The sequence below is a fragment of the Salmo salar genome, chromosome ssa10 (assembly GCF_905237065.1).
Source record: "Salmo salar chromosome ssa10, Ssal_v3.1, whole genome shotgun sequence".
In the NCBI taxonomy this organism is placed as follows: Eukaryota; Metazoa; Chordata; class Actinopteri; order Salmoniformes; family Salmonidae; genus Salmo; species Salmo salar.
In genome coordinates, this window is record NC_059451.1 from 88,353,444 (window position 1) to 88,372,411 (window position 18,968).

Consider the following 18,968-nt stretch of genomic DNA (forward strand, 5'->3'; position numbering starts at 1 on the left):
AATGCAAACACCTTGTAAGTAAGTATTAGCTAGGTAGCCACTTGTTGTTTGCCTATTGAAATTGAACTTCAGTTCATGAAAATAAATAGCTAGCCAGCTACTTAACCCTGTTGCCCAAAGCTAACTTAATCTGGCTAGTGAGGCTCGACCGAAACGGGTTATGTGTGTTGAAGCTAGCCACAATAAGGATTGGGCACAATAGTGAAATTTGCTGTTTGCCTTCAAAATAAAAGTACCTCTTTGAAAGTGATGCAGAATGTTACAATTGGTGGAATCATGTCATATTTAGACTAGATAATGTTAAACAAGGTTGGAATGTGAAGCAATGAAATGGGGAATCAGTCTACTCGGTGACACCCACAGAACACACTGTATAGTGTTTATGCAAATATTAGTGTTGTAGCTCTTATCGCGGGACTGTGAGAAATCACCTCCCCAGTCAGCCTATTATATGTATTGACATTCATATTGCACTGTACAGCTTTACCTAAGGATTGGGGATCAATGAAATGGGGTATCAGTCTACTCAATACCCAAGATATTTTTTCCCAACGTCCTCCTCAGAATTATCAGACTACAAAACATCTAAGCAGTATTGTTTTTCCGCAGGAATAGTGTTCAACACACATAGGTTGACAATAAATGTGGCCCAATTCACAGTTGTTTCAGAGTCCCGCAATAAGAGCTATGACGCTAATGTATTCTGGGTGTCACTGAGTAGACTGATACCCCATGTCATGGATCCACAGGTAAGGTTGTACAGTGAAATAAGTATGCCACAAATGCAATTCTAAACTATAATACATCCAGTGTGATTTCCGATTTTTGTCAAATTAACAAATTCTTGAGGTTAGCTTCACATAGATGGGTCCAACCATTAATAAGAACTGTCTTATTAATTAGGGTTATTTTAGATGATGACACCGAGCTATATAGTTAGCTAGCTAACTATATCTACTGAAACAGATGTCATTTTGCTATGTTTCTGGGGAAGAACATTGTTTGCATCCATGAGCTAGCTCGCTTTTTTTTATGACTAGCACTGTAGGTGAGGGGTCAGAGAATTAAGAGGCAAAGCTCCTGAGGCTACAGCCCACTAACAAATGACCAGCCAGGCCACCACACACACCTGCAGTAGACTCCTCTCCCCGCCTCCACCTACTTACACACATTCAAGGAAGATCTAAGTCTGTATTCACTTATGGGCCAATTCCTAATTAGGAAATGTATGCCTTTCCTACACACTTCTCAGAAGTTGGTATTCAGACTTACCTTTTGCGTGGCTCCTTTGCACGCACTGAATACATTTAATTAAACTGCTGAAAACCCTCCCACTTGCTGGCCAACAGATTTTCTCATGGAGTTTTCATTCAATAGGGGTTTCAGCACAGGAGTTTGAGGCACCTTAACTGGGAAGGATTGGCTCATAGTAATGGCTGGAACAGTCTATTTGGAATGGTAATCAAACTCATTAAACACATGGTTTCCATGTCTTTGATACCATTTCATTTACTCCATTCCAGCCATTGTTATGAGTTGTCCTCCCTTCAGCAGCTTCCCGGGGTTTTCAGCACATTTAAATTAAGCCATCCCTTTAAATACAGTGGACCTTTAATTAGAATTTTGTCAACAGCTTTGGCCGGGCAGCTTCATCTTGTTGCAGGTTGAGGGACTAACTTACTTCCACTAGCTACTACAAGCTAGCATGACTATTGCCAGTAACCAGGCAGGGCTAGCTAGTCAGCTGAAATTTGTTGAGTTTGTTCTATTGGCATGCTAACTTCATAATAAGTTCTGCATCTTAGTTAACATGAGTATTTTTATCTTCATGGCACACACAGGCTAAGCCTTTCTTTGTGCTGCCACACCCCTAAGACTCATGAATATTCTATGAGGGGGAGTGTACTTCCAGGTATGGACAAAATGAAAAACTAAAATCCCAAAATGTCATAAATGTTATTTGTTTTACGTTATTCCATGTCCAACTTTGAAACAATCAATGAGAGAAATTAGAGAACAAGTTGAGTTACAATTTTCGTATCTCAAATTCAGAAACTAAAAACTAGCCGTTTTCTGTTTTTCCAGTCTACTTTTTGACTAGGAAATCAAAATAAGAAAAGTACACGGACCTTCCCAACCCAATCCTTGCTCCAGCCTCCTTTCTAGTTCACCTTTATTTCTTGAGCAGATTCCTGTGAACACATCGCCTGGCACGAGTCGCAGAGGTTTTTCGGAGAGTTTGGAGCAAGTCTGACAAAGCATGGAAGAGTTGGCGAGAGAAAGCATCAGCTTGCTGGCCAAGCCCACACTCGATACAGATGGCCCAAGACTTGGATCTTTGGGAGCAATTTTCATCATGCTCAAATCTGCGCTTGGTGCGGGACTTCTCAACTTCCCATGGGCTTTCGAGAAAGCCGGTGGAATTCACTCGGCGGTTGCAGTGGAGATGGTAAGTGACTTTACTGACCCCAGTAACACAATGTACTTTATTTGATGCATTCTTGTTATTAAACGTCATTTTAACCACCTGATTTAATACGTAATTTAAACGATCAATATAGGCCTTCTCCAAACCTATTGATTTAGTCTTGCCATTTACTGTGTAGGAGAACCATCTAGAATTGTTTGGTGATTCGTTTTGGGAATCAAATCAAGTAAAATTGTATTCGTCACGTGCTTCGTGAACAAATGTTGTGGAAGAACAGTGAAATGCCAAGTCTACTTATTGGCTTTCTCAACAATGCAGAGAGAAATAAAATATCGAACAGTAAAACACGTGATAACAGATACACAAGAGTAATGATCAAGGGGTACCAGCAATGTTCCCTCGTTTTTTGGGGCATTGAGTAAACTTCAGGTTGTGAAAATTCTGTGCAACTTCCAGCACACATTTACTGTGAATATTGGGCTTATACCCCCATTAATTTACTGTTTTAAGTGTCCAAGTAGGCTACTGTGACTATTTGATCATATTGTAGGCCTTCCATAAAAAACGATGGAGAAAATGCATCACAACATTTTAACATGGAAATGGGTATTATCATTCAGCCTACAGTAGCAGCCAACATGTGGTGTTCAATGTAGGCCTTGTTAATGTTGCGACAGTTCTTTTCTGGTATCAGAACAAAATAGTCAGTACATATTAACTTATAATTTATCTGTACTTTAATTAATGCAAACACGTGTATGGTAAATATGTCGTTCGTATACGGTCTCTCAGTGACACCTCGCAGGGCAAACAGGAAAGAGAACGACTCCTCCTTCGTTCTCTCTTTTATTCTCTGACAGAATTAGTTCCTGCTCAATGCTGGCCTGTCAGAGCGAGGAGGAGCGTGGTTTAAACTTGCTCCTCCTATCGTCGGCGTGCAGGCTGGTCCCAGCCTCGTGACGCACTTCCTGTTGGCGGTTGTAGTTCTTGTCTTCAACATTTAATTTACCCGTAGTTTATATACTTAATATTGTAGCATAGCTTCCCCGGTATATTATAAATGTTATGCATACAAATAGCCAGTTCAACCCTAACAGCCTACATTCCACAATACTTTTGTTTGATGCAAGAAACCACTTTACAAAATACAATTTATTATTATTCCATACCATTATTACAGAGAATTATGTTACCCTCTGCCTATTGGCTACTCGGTCCCGTGTGGCTCAGTTGGTAGAGCATGGTGTTTGCAACGCCAGGGTTGTGGGTTCGATTCCCACGGGGGACCAGTATGAAAAAAAAATGTATCAAATGTATGCATTCACTACTGTAAGTTGCTCTGGATGAGAGCTTCTGCTAAATGACTAAAATGTAAATGTACTTAGCTTATTCAAGCCTGTTTTAAAATACAACACTGTGCCTTTCAAGACATAAAAAAAAAGCTCTTTACCTGACTGCATTTTAAAGATGGCTAGAAATGTACAGGTTTTGCGCTCTTGTAGGAAGCAATCACTCCCTCATTGCTGACTACACATTAGCTATAACTGGGCTAATGACTCACTAGCAAAGAATATGAACAAATTTGCACACGTGGCTACATGAAGCTCTCGCTTTGATCTCAAAACAGGTGCATAATAATCGCAACCGCTCATGCTGTAAAATAGTCCAGTTCAAAGTGAATTTTACATATCCATATATGGCAATGGTCTATTTGCGTATAGGCCTACTGCAGCTCTGATTGGTTATGGCGCACCGGTCTGTGTAGAGTATGGGCCTGCGTCATGCCTGTCAATGCAAAAGAATCCTATTCCGATGCGTTCTACCTACAACAAAATCTCTTGCATAGTTTTGCATACTAAGTCTTGCATAGTTAGTTTTGTTTCAGTATGTTACATTGAAAGTGGCTAATATTGAATTGATTTGATCACAATTGCCACAGTAAAGGAAAACGTTGATAGTGTTAACTAACAGGGAAAACTCTAGAAGGTTGATTGAGGTTCAATCTTGTGATTCTCTGCACGGGCTGCGCTCCCAGACACATGCGTAGCTTAGAGGGAACATTGGGGACCAGAACCTAGTCGATGTGCAGGGGTACGAGGTAATTGAGGTAGATATGTACATATAACTAGGAATAAATTGACAAATAGTGTAGATGGTAAACAGTAGCAGCAGCGTATGTGATGAGTCAAAAAAGTTTGTGCAAAAAGGGTCAATGCAGATAGTCTGGGTAGCTATTTGCTTAACTATTTCACTAACTATTTAGCAGTCTTTTGGCTTGGGGGTAGAAGCTGTTCAGGGTCCTGTTGGTTCCAGACTTTGTGCATTGGTACCACTTGCCGTGCGGAAGCTGAGAGAATAGTCTATGACTTGGGTGGCTGGAGTCTTTGACAATTTTTAGGACTTTTCTCTGACACCACCTGGTATAGAGGTCCTGGATGGCAGGGAGCTCGGCCCCAGTGATGTACTGGGCCTTACGCACTACCCTTTGTAGCGTCTTGCGGTCGGATGCCAAGCGGTTGTCATACCAAGCGGTGATGCAGCCAGTCAAGATGCTCTCAATGATGCAGCTGCAGAAATGTTTGAAAATCTGAGGGCCCATCCAGCCAAATCTTTTCAGCCTCCTGAGGGGGAAGAGGCATTGTTGTGTCATCTTCACAGCTGTGTTGGTGTGTTTGGACCATAATATATCCTTAGTGATGTGGACACCGAGGAACTTGAAGGTCTCAACCCGCTCCACTACAGCCTCGTCAATGTGAATTAGGGGCGTGCTCGGCCCTTCGTTTCCTGTAGTCCACAATCAGCTACTTTGTCTTGCTGACGTTGAGGGAGAGGTTGTTGTCCTGGCACCACACTGCCAGTTCCCTGCCCTCCTCCCTATAGGCTGTCTCATCGTTGTCGGTGATCAGGCCTACCACCGTAGTGTCGCCGAGGAGGGGCTAACATGCCAAGAGCCGGATAGCTTGCGTAATTGATACATTTTGGGTAGCCTACATATTCTTAATCAAATAATAGCATCAATGTTGACAATTTCAATTTTTTTCCTTTTGTATATAATCAATATAAAGCACCGCAGTCAAGCACATCATTCTCAGCAGTTGTACACTCTGGTTATCCCTTCCCCTCATCCATGTTATCCTTTATTAGCCTGGCTGACATGAATCACGAAGACTTCGAGTTTGGTGTCAGCCAGACCAATCCGTTATAGACCTACTCTCTTATTATTTGCTCAATCACATCTCTCTTCTCCCACTCAGCAACCTCTTGATTGTTTCTTCATCTCTCCTCCGCCCCAGGTGTCCCTGGTGTTCCTCATCAGTGGCCTGGTAATTCTGGGCTACTCCTCCTCCATCAGTGGTCAGAACACATACCAGGCCGTGGTGAAGGATGTGTGTGGGCCTGCCATCGGGCAGCTCTGTGAGGTCGTCTTCGTCTTCAACCTCTTCATGATCTCTGTGGCCTTCCTGGTCATAGTGTCGGACCAGCTGGAGAAACGTGAGTATCTTCATGCTTCTCCCCGACTGCATGACTCCTGCATGACTCCCTAACTATCTCTTACTGGATTATGTTACCGTTTCATAATAAAATCATTCCTTCCTGAACTATTTCTTCTGGAGTCTTTGAAATCATCAGATTTTCCTGTTCCCACTTCTCATTATGTATTGATGATAATTGGAAATAGGTTAATGATATAGATTTTCAACTTCATATACAGTATCTGATACATGTTTCTTTATGTAATTTTTGTGTTGCAGTATGCATCTCCCTTTATGAGTTGATCACTGGATTGCCCGAGACAGACATGCCATACCACTGGTACACACACCCACATTTCGCCCTCATCCTCCTGTGTGTCTTTCTCATCCTCCCTCTCTCCATCCCTAAAGAGATCAGTATTCAGAAGTACATCAGGTGAGTGAGTCATTTATGGGCAGTGTACTACAGCATTGCAAAGATTTAAACCCAGGCTACTTGGTGCAGAACATTGCAACATTTGTGTGGCTGTTACTGCCATATTCAATCTCATGTTATTCTCAACCCTTTCCCTCTTTTTGAAGTGTTTTAGGTACTCTGGCGGCTACATACCTAACAGTGGCCATCATTGTGAAATATCACACACTAGAGGACAGTGAGGTGCACATACCCCCCTTGTACACAAGTGGGTGAGTGCTTGTAATCCCAATTCATATTAGTTTGACCTTTGAGCAATTTCTGTCCTTGTTACATAGTCTGAGTGACGTGAACAATATCGATATGATTTTAGGATAGGTCTAAGTGATGGCCTTCAGCATATGCCTATGTGATGGCCTTCAGCATATGCCTATGTGATGGCCTTCAGCATATGCCTATGTGATGGCCTTCAGCATAGGCCTACGCTGAATGCCATCATATAGGCCTATGCTGAATGCCATCATATAGGCCTATGCTGAATGCCATCATATAGGCCTATGCTAATGGCCACCAAATAGGCCTATGCTAAAGACCACCACATAGGCCTATCATAAAATCATATCGATATAGTTGGAAAATGCTGTCAAGTTAAATGTAACCTGTAAAGAAGTCTGTGAGATCAGGATGTAAGATGCCCTATAATATTAGGAGATTTTAGTCCTTGTTAAAGGTATTTTCATTTTGAGCTACATTTTGACTGTCTGGGAGTGGAGTCCGAGCCCTCAGCCCACACATTGTAATGTGTCGGTGTGATTGACAGAAACTGTAAAAGACTGAAATTGCCTCAGGTCAGATTAGGTCTTGTTGAAAAGGCCCTTTTAAGAGTCACTCTGAAGTTTTCTTGTCGTCTCTCTGTAGAATAAGCTCTTGGGCTTCGATGTTCAGCGTTATCCCGACCATCTGCTTTGGCTTTCAGGTGAGTACGGCTTCAAACATGTTTGTTTTTCAAAGTGGTCACTTGTGAGGTTAGATTCATTTTCTTTATGAAGCCAATGGTTAAAAGTCTGGCATTTACCCCAAATTCTGGTCAATTGAGGAGCTGTCTATTGAGGAGTGGTCAGTCATCACAGTCCAACAGAGCCTCAGGCTATCTGGCAGAGGAGAGCTGTTTCTCTGTTCAATATTTTAACTTGTGTAAGATTGGAGGAAAATTGGAAAATATTACTCATTTTCAGAGATATTGTTTGTAATCTGCTGAGTAACCAAGGAAACACAGGGGGATTGTCAGAAACGTAATAAAAGGGAAGTGGGGAGAGGCGCAGACAAAGCCCAGCTCCCTGAGCCCCTGCACCCCCGGGCTGATTGATTACTGAGCTGGTGAAAAAAAGAGGAAGGATGGGAATCCTGAAGGAAGGTGGATGGAGGAATGTTGAGTAAAATTTGATCGAGAAAACCTGGAAGAACCTTGCTAGTGTAATGTATATAGTTGAATTGTCAGCTTGTGACAAAGGATCTGATGTTCTATGATTGGGAGCATTAAGAGCTGTGGAGCCCCATGCTATACATAGTCTCAATGTAAGGGCCAGAGCTAACTGGCCACCAGAACGATTCAAAGAATTACACTAAGTGTTGGGACTCAAGCCTGTCACAGGTCTATGTAGTCATGTTTCTTTGAGCTTTGCATTCTGAGCCTGCCATGTTCTGTATCATTCTGTGCTCCAGTGTCACGAGGCCTGCATAGCCATCTACAGCAGCATGGAGAACAAAAGCCTGTCCCATTGGGTGTTCATCTCTGTGGTGTCCATGTTCTTCTGCCTGGTCATTTACTCCCTAACCGGTGAGACTCATCCCTTCAATACTCCGGCTCATAGCACCGAGTGATTGTAGTGAACACAGGGACTATACTATTGTAGACTCTTCGAAAAAAAAAGGTTCCAAAGGAGTTCTTCGGCTGTCCCCACAGGAGAACCCTTTTAAGTTTCAGGTAGAACCCTTTTAGGTTTCCTCTGTGGAAAGGGTTCTACATGGAACCATAAAGGGTTCTATCTGAAACCTAAAAGGGTTCTTCAAAGGGTTCTCCTATGGGGACAGCTGAAGAACCTTTTAGGTCAAGTTGGTGTTTGAATGTGTTTCCCCTCCCTTTCTGGTTCAGGTGTTTACGGATACCTGACATTTGGCAAGGATGTTGCAGCTGATATTCTGATGTCATACACAGGGGACGATGTCCTCATGATCATTGCAAGACTGCTCTTTGGGATCTCTATCATTACCATCTTCCCCATCATCCTCCTGCTAGGAAGGTAACATGATGGCTGGAGAGCATTTAATAATGGGCATTACATAGAAATAGCATTCATTGGCCATTTAAATCAGAACATTTTTAAGTCGAAATAAAGAACTTGTTAGTAAATTTGTCTGTTTGACCCAGTGAGTCTCATTGCAGTGTCTCTAACGTTCTGCACTCAGGTCCGTGATTCAGGACCCACTGCTGAGTTTCCGTCGGCGCTTCCACGTTGTGACCGAGTCGTATGAGAACTGTAGCCGTGTGGGGCTGACTGTAGCCTGGATCACCATCACCCTGCTCATTGCCATGTTCATCCCAGACATCAGCAAGGTTATCAGTATCATTGGGGGAATCAGCGCATTTTTCATTTTCATCTTCCCAGGTGGGAAAATTATCCCCCTTTCACACCTTCACTCTCTCCCACACAGTTGTATGTGAATCGAACTAGCAGAGATAATGTATGTTTGCTTTATCTGCTTGTGTGCAGGGCTATGTCTAGTATTTGCCATGCAGTCAGAGCAAGTATCTTTCAAAACACGGTGAGTTTGAACCAATCATGGTCACTCACTCAAACCATTCATCCATCCAAATCCTTCTTTTCATTGACACCATGTTTCTCCTTTATTTTCTCCCTCCCCCTCCCCCATTCCCTCTCAGAGTGGTCCTAACAACATGGGGGATGATCACTCTGATCTGTGGGGCCTTCATCTTTGGACAGAGCACCACCATCGCCATCATACAGCTCCTCAATAAGATCTAACCCTAACTGGTACATGTCTTCATTGTGTGAGATTTGTTGACTGGGTAGGAATAGGGGACTTTTCTATTCTTATTCTTCTTACTTTTGTATTATTTCATTTGCACAATGTGTTCTGCTCACTGTCTGATACACTGAAGGAAATCGGAATGGAAGTTTACATAATAGGTTAAAAAAAGTATTTACAGCCATAATGAAAGGATGGCCATAGAGTGAACATTTCATATGGGGGTGGGGGAGAAAGTGAGTTATTTTCACTTTTTGTAAATGTGTGTGTGTTGTGTTTGCTGTGATATTTTGAATGAACATAAACAGTGTATTCTCACGTAGGTTGCTGTCTCAAGTTACGATTCTTCCTTTTGTGTACAGTATGTCGATGTTTTTCATTGTATTGACATGTTTATCAGAAGTAAAATGTTTTATAGGAAATATGCACTGGCATTTGTTTTTCATTAGTCGTCATACTACATGTTGTGTGCATGCTTTCCCAGAAATGTAAAGCAATGAAGCAACAGATTCATGGTGTATTTCCATTTTATTGAGTTTTATCATTCTACATTATCTAGAATTTCTACAGTTTTAAGACTAAATATAGTACTTGCATCCCTGCAATAAGTCTACACTCAGAGAGAAAGCCATTTTACTGAAACATACATAAGTATAAGAATTAGTATTTCTTTAAACACTGCCATAAAAGTGAATGTTCATTCTCTATGCCATTTTCTATTCATATATATATATTTGTTTTGTCTGTCCTTTTTTATAGGAATACTATAAAAGAAAAATAAGAAATCCACAAAACCCAGTGAAAGTAGCATGGCTAAATACTAAAGCAAATAAGTTACTGGACATTCATTTTAACATGCACTCAAGAGATGGGGAGAAAAAATTTGGTTGCACAGTTTAGGGAACAGCCAGGAATGTTACAGAAATAGAATTGGCATTTTCTGACTGGCTCTGACCTGTTAATACAGAACCCAACGGAAGCTACGGATAGAAAACCATTCCAGTAGAATTTCCCCACATAAGTCTATGTCAACAAGGGAGCCATGCTCTTGCTCTGTAATACTGATGCTGAGGCTAATATGAAGCCCAAGGTGTGCTATTTATTAATATCACGGGTGTATTAACATGGAGAAGTCCAGGGTTCTCTCAAAGAAAAGTGCAATATGGCTTAGCACCAGAGATGGGACTGGACATGTGTTCATTTCAGTGGTCCTAGTTATGATCAAAGCCAAGTAAACAAAGTTTACATTTTTACAGTGAACAAGGACGGTCTTTGTTATTACTTACATTTAATTATCTGAGATGATAATCTTATCCTGGGGAGTGAGGGTTTGATATCCCCCAATTGGTTAAGGACAAGCTTGCCACCACCATGTGCTTACAGGACAAACTAAGAAATTCAATGGAGAAGTGGGTGAAAGATTCCACCCTCTAAATGTAGATCAAGATGAGTGATTCATACATTATTGTTTATAGATAAAACACTTTTATTGAGATCATTTGTAATACACTCATACTTTAAATATATGTAATTGCTATATTTCATTAATTTACATTGTGCTTTTCGACTGGGTCTGTTGGATCATGTTGATTTCAGGTTGTTGGAGTTGGACAAACTGGTCATGCGCCTAGATGTGCACAAGAGGTTCTTCAACTGGGTTGGTGGGTGAACATTCTGATATATTTTCTGTTACTACCATTTGCTTGATGGGCATGTGAAACATCTCCTTTTTGCTCTATTGCAATGAACATTGTGATTGTAATATGTGGCTGTGCGTTAGATGTTTAAAATCAAATTACTCTGTGTTTATGGGAGGGCCGTGGCTGCGGATCCGACTTATCCCAGATCTTTATTCCCTCGACGAAAGGTTCTAAAGATTCTGTGCATGTGTGTATTCTCTACTTTATGCACAGTCTCTGTAGGCTATGCTACAGTTAACACCATCTGCTCTAAAATTTGCTCACTGTATGTCATTCATAACAACACTATAACTCAAGATCACAAAAATGAGTGCGTGAACTAGAGGTAAAGAAACACGCCCAGAAGCTTCGGAACTAAAGGTCCTGAGAGAGAAAAAAGATCCTGTGAAAAGTCGGATCTGCAGCCACTACGTTATTGGAAATCCTACAACCTCAACCATATGCTGATGTTTAAGGCTTGAGATTAGTTGTTCAAAAGGGAAACTGTCTGCAGCAAACCATAAGTTTTGCTGCTTTTGTTGTAACCGCTTCTTCTGAAGAATTTTGCACTGTACCACTAAAGACGTCAATACAAATATAATTATAATAGAACATGTTTTCATATAATTTTACTAGACTTTAACAGCTAATATATCCATTGCTGATTCATACAAGTACTCTTAACACAAAAAAAACCTTCACAGCTTGATAGAGATGAATGTTGAGGGCTCTATTACTCTGTCATTAGCAGCAGCAGCAGGTTCATGTCTTTTAGTCAAAATTGATGACATGCACTAGAGCCTCAAAAGCAGGTTAACTGTTCACCTCATTTCTACAATGACTTGAGGGTGAACGATACAATGAACAAATGCATTGGATGGCGGTAATCTCGCTTTAATGCACTGTTTAATATTCACTGCAATTGATGCCTTCCATTTTGTCTCAATATCAAACAGACACTGTGTAAACATGTACTTACAAAAGAGAGAAAGAGGGATTGTGGGGGTGAGAGTGAGGTAAAGGGTGTATGTGGGAGCTAAGGATGGGGGTGTTGTGGACTTAGGCGATGCGTCCCCATCCCCATCAGTCTCTGCTCAGGCTGCACCAGGCGGCTGCAGGGAGAGAGAGCGAGGGGGAGTTCAGTTAGACAAGCAGCTCAGGAATAGATAAATCATTTACAACACTTTCACATTCAGGTCTAGTGTTTCTCTGCTCAATGTGATAATACAATGATGATACACTGCATAATATAATTCAAATTGAATGTCATACATTTTCAGGTTTGCCTGAGGTAAGTCTATGACATACATTTATACCAATAACAATAAGTAAATATAATAAATATCAGGGTATGTGTTTTCCCTGACTGCTCTACTTCAAACAGTTCTCTCCCCCAGTAGGTTCCATCGCCATCAGGGCTCCCCATCCCAGATACACGGCACTATGCCAGCATTACACAGGGGATTGTGCTCTATGCCAGCTCTCTCTCAGGAGACTAACCTGGCACAGCAACAGTGGACACAGCCTCAGGCTGGCACAGAGTGTCAACTTTAACATGTTGAAAGGCCTTGAAGGATGCAGCCTGGAGGTGCCTGAGGACAGAGGTGAAGGGCATGAGATCACATATAAATACAGACTCGCACACCCATGCATGCAGACGCACACACGCTCACTCCTTCAGTTCTCCTACGCCCCACAGATGATATTGTGATTGTGAACAGTAAAATATGAATCGAGAACTTGAAAGATAGAGACTCGTTACAGCCTCAGCACATCCCCCAAAACATCAATAAGTCATTATAGTATGTCAGCCTTATTCAGTGACTATAGCTTTAGATAGGTTCCTGCCGTGATAGAGCTCTGTACCTCTGGAGTCTGCTTAACCAAGTCTGGTTCCAGATGTTAGCTTTGTATGAACATTAAAAAAAAACACTAAGCAATGACAGCTCTTCTGTAATCATCTACCCAATTGTGTAAAGAAATACACATATCTCATATGAGACCTGTGCTTACAAAATAGTAGACACCAACATATCAAATTATTGTGCATTATTGATTCCATATTTGCTGGAAATTGTACCTATGGGGATTATAAGAAGACCAAGGGGTGAAGGGGGTGTGGGGGAGGGAGGGATCCGTAGGTGAGAAGTCAAATGAGGCACAATTCTAGAACTTACTTTTTCCACTCCTCCTCTCCATCCCAGAACTCATACACCACGAAGGAGAGCCCATCTGGCAGCCTCACTGCAGTCACACTGAAGAAGAAAGGAATACAAAAAGAGAGAGAGAGTAAGACACTGGCAAGTCAATAATGGCCAGTGGACATTGGAGAACTATAAAATATTTGAATAAAAACAGTGAATTGCCAATAAGCTTACTCAGACAGATGTCAGAGAGTGATGTGTGGCAGTTAAGCACAGAAACACTTTCACACCACATAAACCATAATAATAGAAGCCCATAGTCACTTGACTTCAGCTCCATTCACTCCCATGCGTAATCCTCCACTGGAGGGCAGTAGTGGTTCAGATGGCTGACCTGTGTCTCAGGGGTTTAGTGCAGTAGAAGAGTTCTACTGTATGAGCTGGGTTTTATGTTTCCTTCCATCACAGTGGAGCTCGCAACCGGAGAGACTCATGACACATCTTATTGACCTGCTGAATGCTTCCATTACAGCTGACAGCTCTCTGTCTGAGGTTACATCTAGATCAGACCACCACTGCGTTGTTTCATTTGACGGGCCGCTGCTGTGCGAGGCTCCACAATCACATTCTTCAAACCGAAAATAAACATGTCCAAGTCAATGTGTGTCCATCTAAAAGAAAGATGTGCACAAGGGGAGGGTGTTTGAGTGTGTGTCTGTGCATCCACACGTGTGCTTCCTTCCCATAAAAAGGAGGATGTATTCTTATGGCATAATTTGCAGGATGTGTTAGTACCATGTAGAAGCACTTAAAGGAACCAATAGTAGAGACATGAGGGAGGAACATAAAGTTTCAGACTTAAATAGTGGTAATGTGAGAAAGAAAGAGAGAAAGAAAACAGTCTATTCACAGTACAGAGTCAGAGCCCAATTCCTCAGTGATCAATTATTCACCATCCCTATGTCTATTATGATGAGACTACAAAATGTTGATGACAGCATCCAGCCTATTTTCTGGACTTGGCTCCAGGGAGTCGCTCTGAAACCGACTGTAGAGGAACTTGTCCTTTTGAACTGAATCTTAAACACCCTCGGCATGAGAATCTGCTGCTACATTGATAGGAAAGAAGATACATTAGTGCTACAGGCAGCAGCAGTAATAGTGGATATACATGTCATCTTCTCTACAAATCAGCTCTTTCCTTGCTATGACAGCAGTGCTCTAAAGCATGTTTGAAGGTTGTGCAGTAGGCTGCCGCACATTACCTCAGCTCAGAGCAAGAAGATCTGAGAGGCTCTGTCCACCTAAATCCAGGTTTCTCTAATCTGCTCAGCCCTATTTTCCATTTCATCATCCCTTGTCACATGGAGATTCCTCCTGGTTGATGATGGTTGTGGAGAGGCAGAGGACAACAGTGTGTTAAACAGGTTTATCCGGTCTGATTGCCTCTTCAGTCGCCAGCACATCCTTTCTCTGCCAGATGCTCCCTCAACCATCCATAACCTGTACACACCAGTACTCAGAGGCGCTCTGTCTCTCCCTATCTGTAATGTTGACTTATTCGTCCATTATTTTCTAATATCTATTCATGCTCTCTCTGAGTTTCCTCCCCAAGCCTTCCTGCCATTATACTTGAGATGAGATTAGTACCTTGCGGAGCAAAGGTACTAATAAGCATTACAGACAAAATAGTGACAAAATAAGCATTACAGATGTAGGATCTTAATTTGATCACCCTGTTGCAGGAGTACTTTACTTTTAAAACTTGTAGTGTATTTGAGTTTTAAAAAGGCTTCTGAAGTTTGTAATTTCCACTTTGAAATTACAGACTTTATTTTCCCTTTCGAAAAATGAATCAACCCCTACAAAAATGTATTATAATCCACATAATAATTCACATTTCTTGTTGCTTCAGGATTATTTTCCTGCTGTATCAAATTAAGATCCTCCATCTGTATGAAGGCATGGCCCATCATGCCAGAGACAAATGTGAGGATTTGTAAAGGCATGACACAATCACAACAGGGTTAACAAAGAAATGTGTCAGGGCATCTGTCTCACAATATTAAGTTGTATATTGTAGATAACATTGGCAATCAGTGCTGTTTATGATGAGGGAGGACCATTTGTTTTTCATGAGCATGACCTTATTTCTATTACAGCATATTGGATGACTGTCATTCATATTCCATTCACCCAGTTCAATGTAACATCGATAGGTTTAGGCTACGTCATGATACTACAATAGTCCCTGTACCCATCATGAGGTTGCTACAACCTAGCCTAAGAATGAAGTTTACAACGTAGGGTCGAGAGAAAAATGTGATGACAGTGACACATGGACAGACAGTGACACATTCAGTACCGCCTTGCACACTCTTGCCTGCATCTAACTTATCTAGGGTGTAATCATTCGTCAGTTGCAAACAAGAGTTTCTATTGGACAAATTCACCTTTTCCCTTTGTTTGTGGACTTCAATGAACAACACATCATCTGTTTGTGACCAGGCGAATAAAATGTTTCTAGCCAAACCATGTCATAACCGCTACACACAGCCTACATATTATCTAAAGTAACGTCCTAGTCAACATAGCTAATAGAACTAATGTGTTAGTAAACCCGCTACAATCATGCAATAACGTTACAGTGTATAGTCAGTAAGCAGTTACACCGGCAATAAATTAAAACATCCAAAAGCTTACCTTGACTTGGAAGAGTTCCAGTGTTGTGTTGGATAGTCACAGCCATCTAGCTAACATAGCATCCCTCTGTTTGAGCCGGGTGTTTGAGTAACTAAACTTGCCAGCTGCATTTGCTAGCTAAGTAAGTGAAACTGAAAGTGAAAAAAAAATGACAAAATCTCTCCCTCTTGCTTCTCCTTCATTTTTGAATAAACTAATTTATTCAACTATTGTCTTTGAGTCAACTACTCACCACATTGTATGCACAGCAGTGCTAGCTAGCTGTGCTTTCAGTACTAGATTCATTCTCTGATCCTTTGATTGGGTGGACAACATGTCAGTTCATGCTGCAAGAGCTCTGAAAGGTTGGAGGACGTCTTCCGGAAGTTGTCATAATTACTGTGTAAGTCTATGGAAGGGGGTGAGAACCAAGAGCCTCCTAGGTTTTGTATTGAAGTCAATGTACCAAGAAGAGGAAGGAAACTTGCTGTCCTCCGGCTACACCATGGTGCTACCCGACAGAGTGCTGTTGAGGCTACTGAAGACCTTCATTGCAAAACAGTGTGTTTTAATCAATTATTTGGTGCCGTGAATATATTTAGTATAGTTTAATCTAAAAAGGATAACTTTTTCAATGTTTTACTTTTTTTTAAATGAAATTCACTGAGGAGGTTGGTCCTCCCCTTCCTCCTCTGAAGAGCCTCCACTGGTAGATAACCAGTTAGGTTGTGAATACATCAGCCAGGTAGAAAAACACACACAGTGGACAAATGGTCACGAAAGGTATTGTGTGAGATGGACAATAAAAGATACACAGATAAAGTTAAATAGGTGGACTCACTGGAAGCAGTCTCTTTCAGCAGAGACATTCTTCAGGTACTGCTTCAGGGCCTCACAGAATTCTCCCAGCTGCTTCTGGGATACCGTCATCTCTTGGCGAATCAGGTACAGGGACTGGACAGAAAGAAATACAGAAGTAAAAAAAAAAAAGTGAGGGGTTGAGAAAAAGAGTGAGATAAAAGCAGAAAAATAGGTAATGAAATCCATTTGATCATGTAATGGGGGCTCCTGGTTTAGCATGTGAGTGGAGAAGAAGCTTGTGGACGAGGCTTGTACGCATTAGTTAAATTTTCCACATTTTTACTTTGCATTCCACTTTCTTACATATCAGATTTGATTGATAATTTCGTAAGTTACCTTTTTGATTCAAATGTCACACAATCTGAGGAGCAGAAGACCTGTAACTAACATTTCAACCGTGATGGCAAACGTGAATGGTAATGGCGCCAACTCCAGTCCAAACGTTACGGATTCTCATGTGGTCACACTCCACACAGATCGTCAGAACCTCCGTACGGTTCTGGTCTCGGATATTACAGCTACCATTGCCACCCAGCTCAAAACTGCCATTGATGCTGCTCTGGCCACCCTTCTCCGCCGTCCTGGATGGTGTCCGCGCCACTGCAGATGAACGACTTGGCGGCTTTGAACATGACCTGTGTGACTACAGTGACCGCATAGTAGCCCTTGAGAAAACGGTCACCCGTCTGAGCTCCGAAAACCAAAAGCTGATTGACAAGACCGATGACCTGGAATCCCTTTCTCGCCATTGCAATCTTTGGGTTGTTGGTATACCAGAGAAACTTGAAGGAGGGGACTCAGTTAAGTTCATGTCAGACTTCTTCGCGGAGGTGCTGGGTCCTGCCAGAGTTCCATCACCCCCGAAGCTGGACAGAGCCCATTGGCCCCTCCCCAGCGGGCGGAGACGACAAGCTACAGTTCGACTCCCACGAGGATGCCCAGCGTTGGTTCGACAGTCACTTCTGAGCCGTTTCTTGGATCTATGTCCTACTCTTTTCCAGTTAGCTTGCATAACCTAGCCTACCCTCCAAGTCGAAGGTATGTTTTGATTTTTATGGCAGGGACTTTTTCCCCCTGTTGCCATTCCTTTTCTACTCGCAGAAACACTATTGAACTCTGATAAAAATGACTAATACTGTCTTGTGTGGTTGTTATTTAAGCTACACGTTTGGGAGGTCCTTTTTATTTGTCTAGATGGCTAGCGTAGCAATGCATGGCTACAATTCCAGGCTTTTGCAGAGCTTTCCTAGATTTTTGATCTAGATACTTACTGAAGGACTTTTCACCACATTATTACACCGCATTGATCATTCGTACATGTACAGACATTCTGCCCCTTTTCTTTTTTTGTAACAGGGTAACATACTGCGGGACACTTATTTGGCCCTCCTTAAGACACATTGCACATGTTGCACTGATTGAAGACTCCCTCAGTCAGGACAGTTTCGTTTTACTGTTATGGGGTTTTCTGACTTTGTTTTGGTCATCTGTTGACCTACTTTACCATTTTGTGAATGCCTTTTCAAATGTATTTCACTACTCATGCTATGGAGCCTCTCCGCGTTAGGAAAGGAAGGGTTTCTGTTTATATGTACCGAAGCTGCGCAAACGTCAACCTGCTGTCTCCATTCGCTGGGGAAGGAGACTTTGGATTTGGGTGGGAGGGGGAGTGACCTTCTTTGGTCCTATTTAAAGAAATTGTTTTAAATATGAGCTTTTTTCATCAGTTTTCTCTGTTATTTTTGCAAATACTTGGTTTGTTTTCACACCTTTTTCCTTTCAATATTGTAGATGGTTAACAATGCTAATAATAGAACTATAGGTAGACCTAATCCGAGAACGTTTTCATCCTGGAATACTAAGAACAATCCTGTCAATCCTGTCAAGAGTCTTCTCCCATTTGAAAAAGCTAAAAGGTATTTTTTTACAAGAGACCCATTTATGCATTAAAGATCATTCAAGGCTACAAAACTCCAGGTTCAGTCAGGTTTTCCACTCAGACTTTAACTCCAAAGCCAGAGGTGTTGCAATTTTGGTTAGTAAAATAATAAATTTCTCTACTACTAATGTTATTTCAGACAGTAATGGGAGATCATAACTGGCACCATTTGGCACACACCTGTAGTATTGGTCAATATATATGCTCCCAGTTTTGATGATGTTGAATTTGCCAATGGGTTGCTGGGGAAAATCTCTTCTCTGACCACCCATCTTTTGATATTTGGCGGGGATCTGAAT

At 41.7% G+C, this 18,968-nt stretch overlaps 2 protein-coding genes across 4 annotated transcripts in view; one reads left to right on the forward strand and one right to left on the reverse strand.

Annotated features, from left to right (window-relative positions):
* The first annotated feature begins 1,956 nt into the window (after window positions 1–1,956).
* slc38a8a (solute carrier family 38 member 8a) lies at window positions 1,957–9,788 on the forward strand. Of its 2 annotated transcripts, none has more exons than XM_014124146.2 (10): window positions 1,957–2,449; window positions 5,722–5,920; window positions 6,181–6,337; window positions 6,484–6,588; window positions 7,235–7,292; window positions 8,039–8,153; window positions 8,532–8,616; window positions 8,783–8,982; window positions 9,088–9,139; window positions 9,258–9,788. In XM_014124146.2, the coding sequence occupies exons 1-10, from the start codon at window positions 2,261–2,263 to the stop codon at window positions 9,358–9,360; spliced, it is 1,263 nt and encodes a 420-aa protein (XP_013979621.1). In that variant the 5' UTR covers window positions 1,957–2,260; the 3' UTR covers window positions 9,361–9,788. The 2 variants fall into 2 exon arrangements, with proteins under 2 accessions (XP_013979621.1, XP_013979620.1); XM_014124145.2 differs by having other exon boundaries at window positions 1,958–2,449; window positions 8,469–8,616.
* Window positions 9,789–9,873: 85 nt separating this feature from the next.
* LOC106560819 (N-terminal EF-hand calcium-binding protein 2) overlaps window positions 9,874–18,968 on the reverse strand; it is a 151,234-nt gene continuing 142,139 nt past the window's right edge. For both annotated transcript variants that reach the window (XM_014124148.2, XM_014124147.2), the window contains 4 exons: window positions 16,711–16,823; window positions 13,221–13,298; window positions 12,544–12,635; window positions 9,874–12,155 (listed from right to left, as the gene is read on the reverse strand). In XM_014124148.2, the coding sequence (XP_013979623.1) occupies window positions 12,127–12,155; window positions 12,544–12,635; window positions 13,221–13,298; window positions 16,711–16,823 (312 nt within the window). In that variant the 3' untranslated portion in view covers window positions 9,874–12,126. The remainder of the gene's footprint in view (window positions 12,156–12,543; window positions 12,636–13,220; window positions 13,299–16,710; window positions 16,824–18,968) is intronic.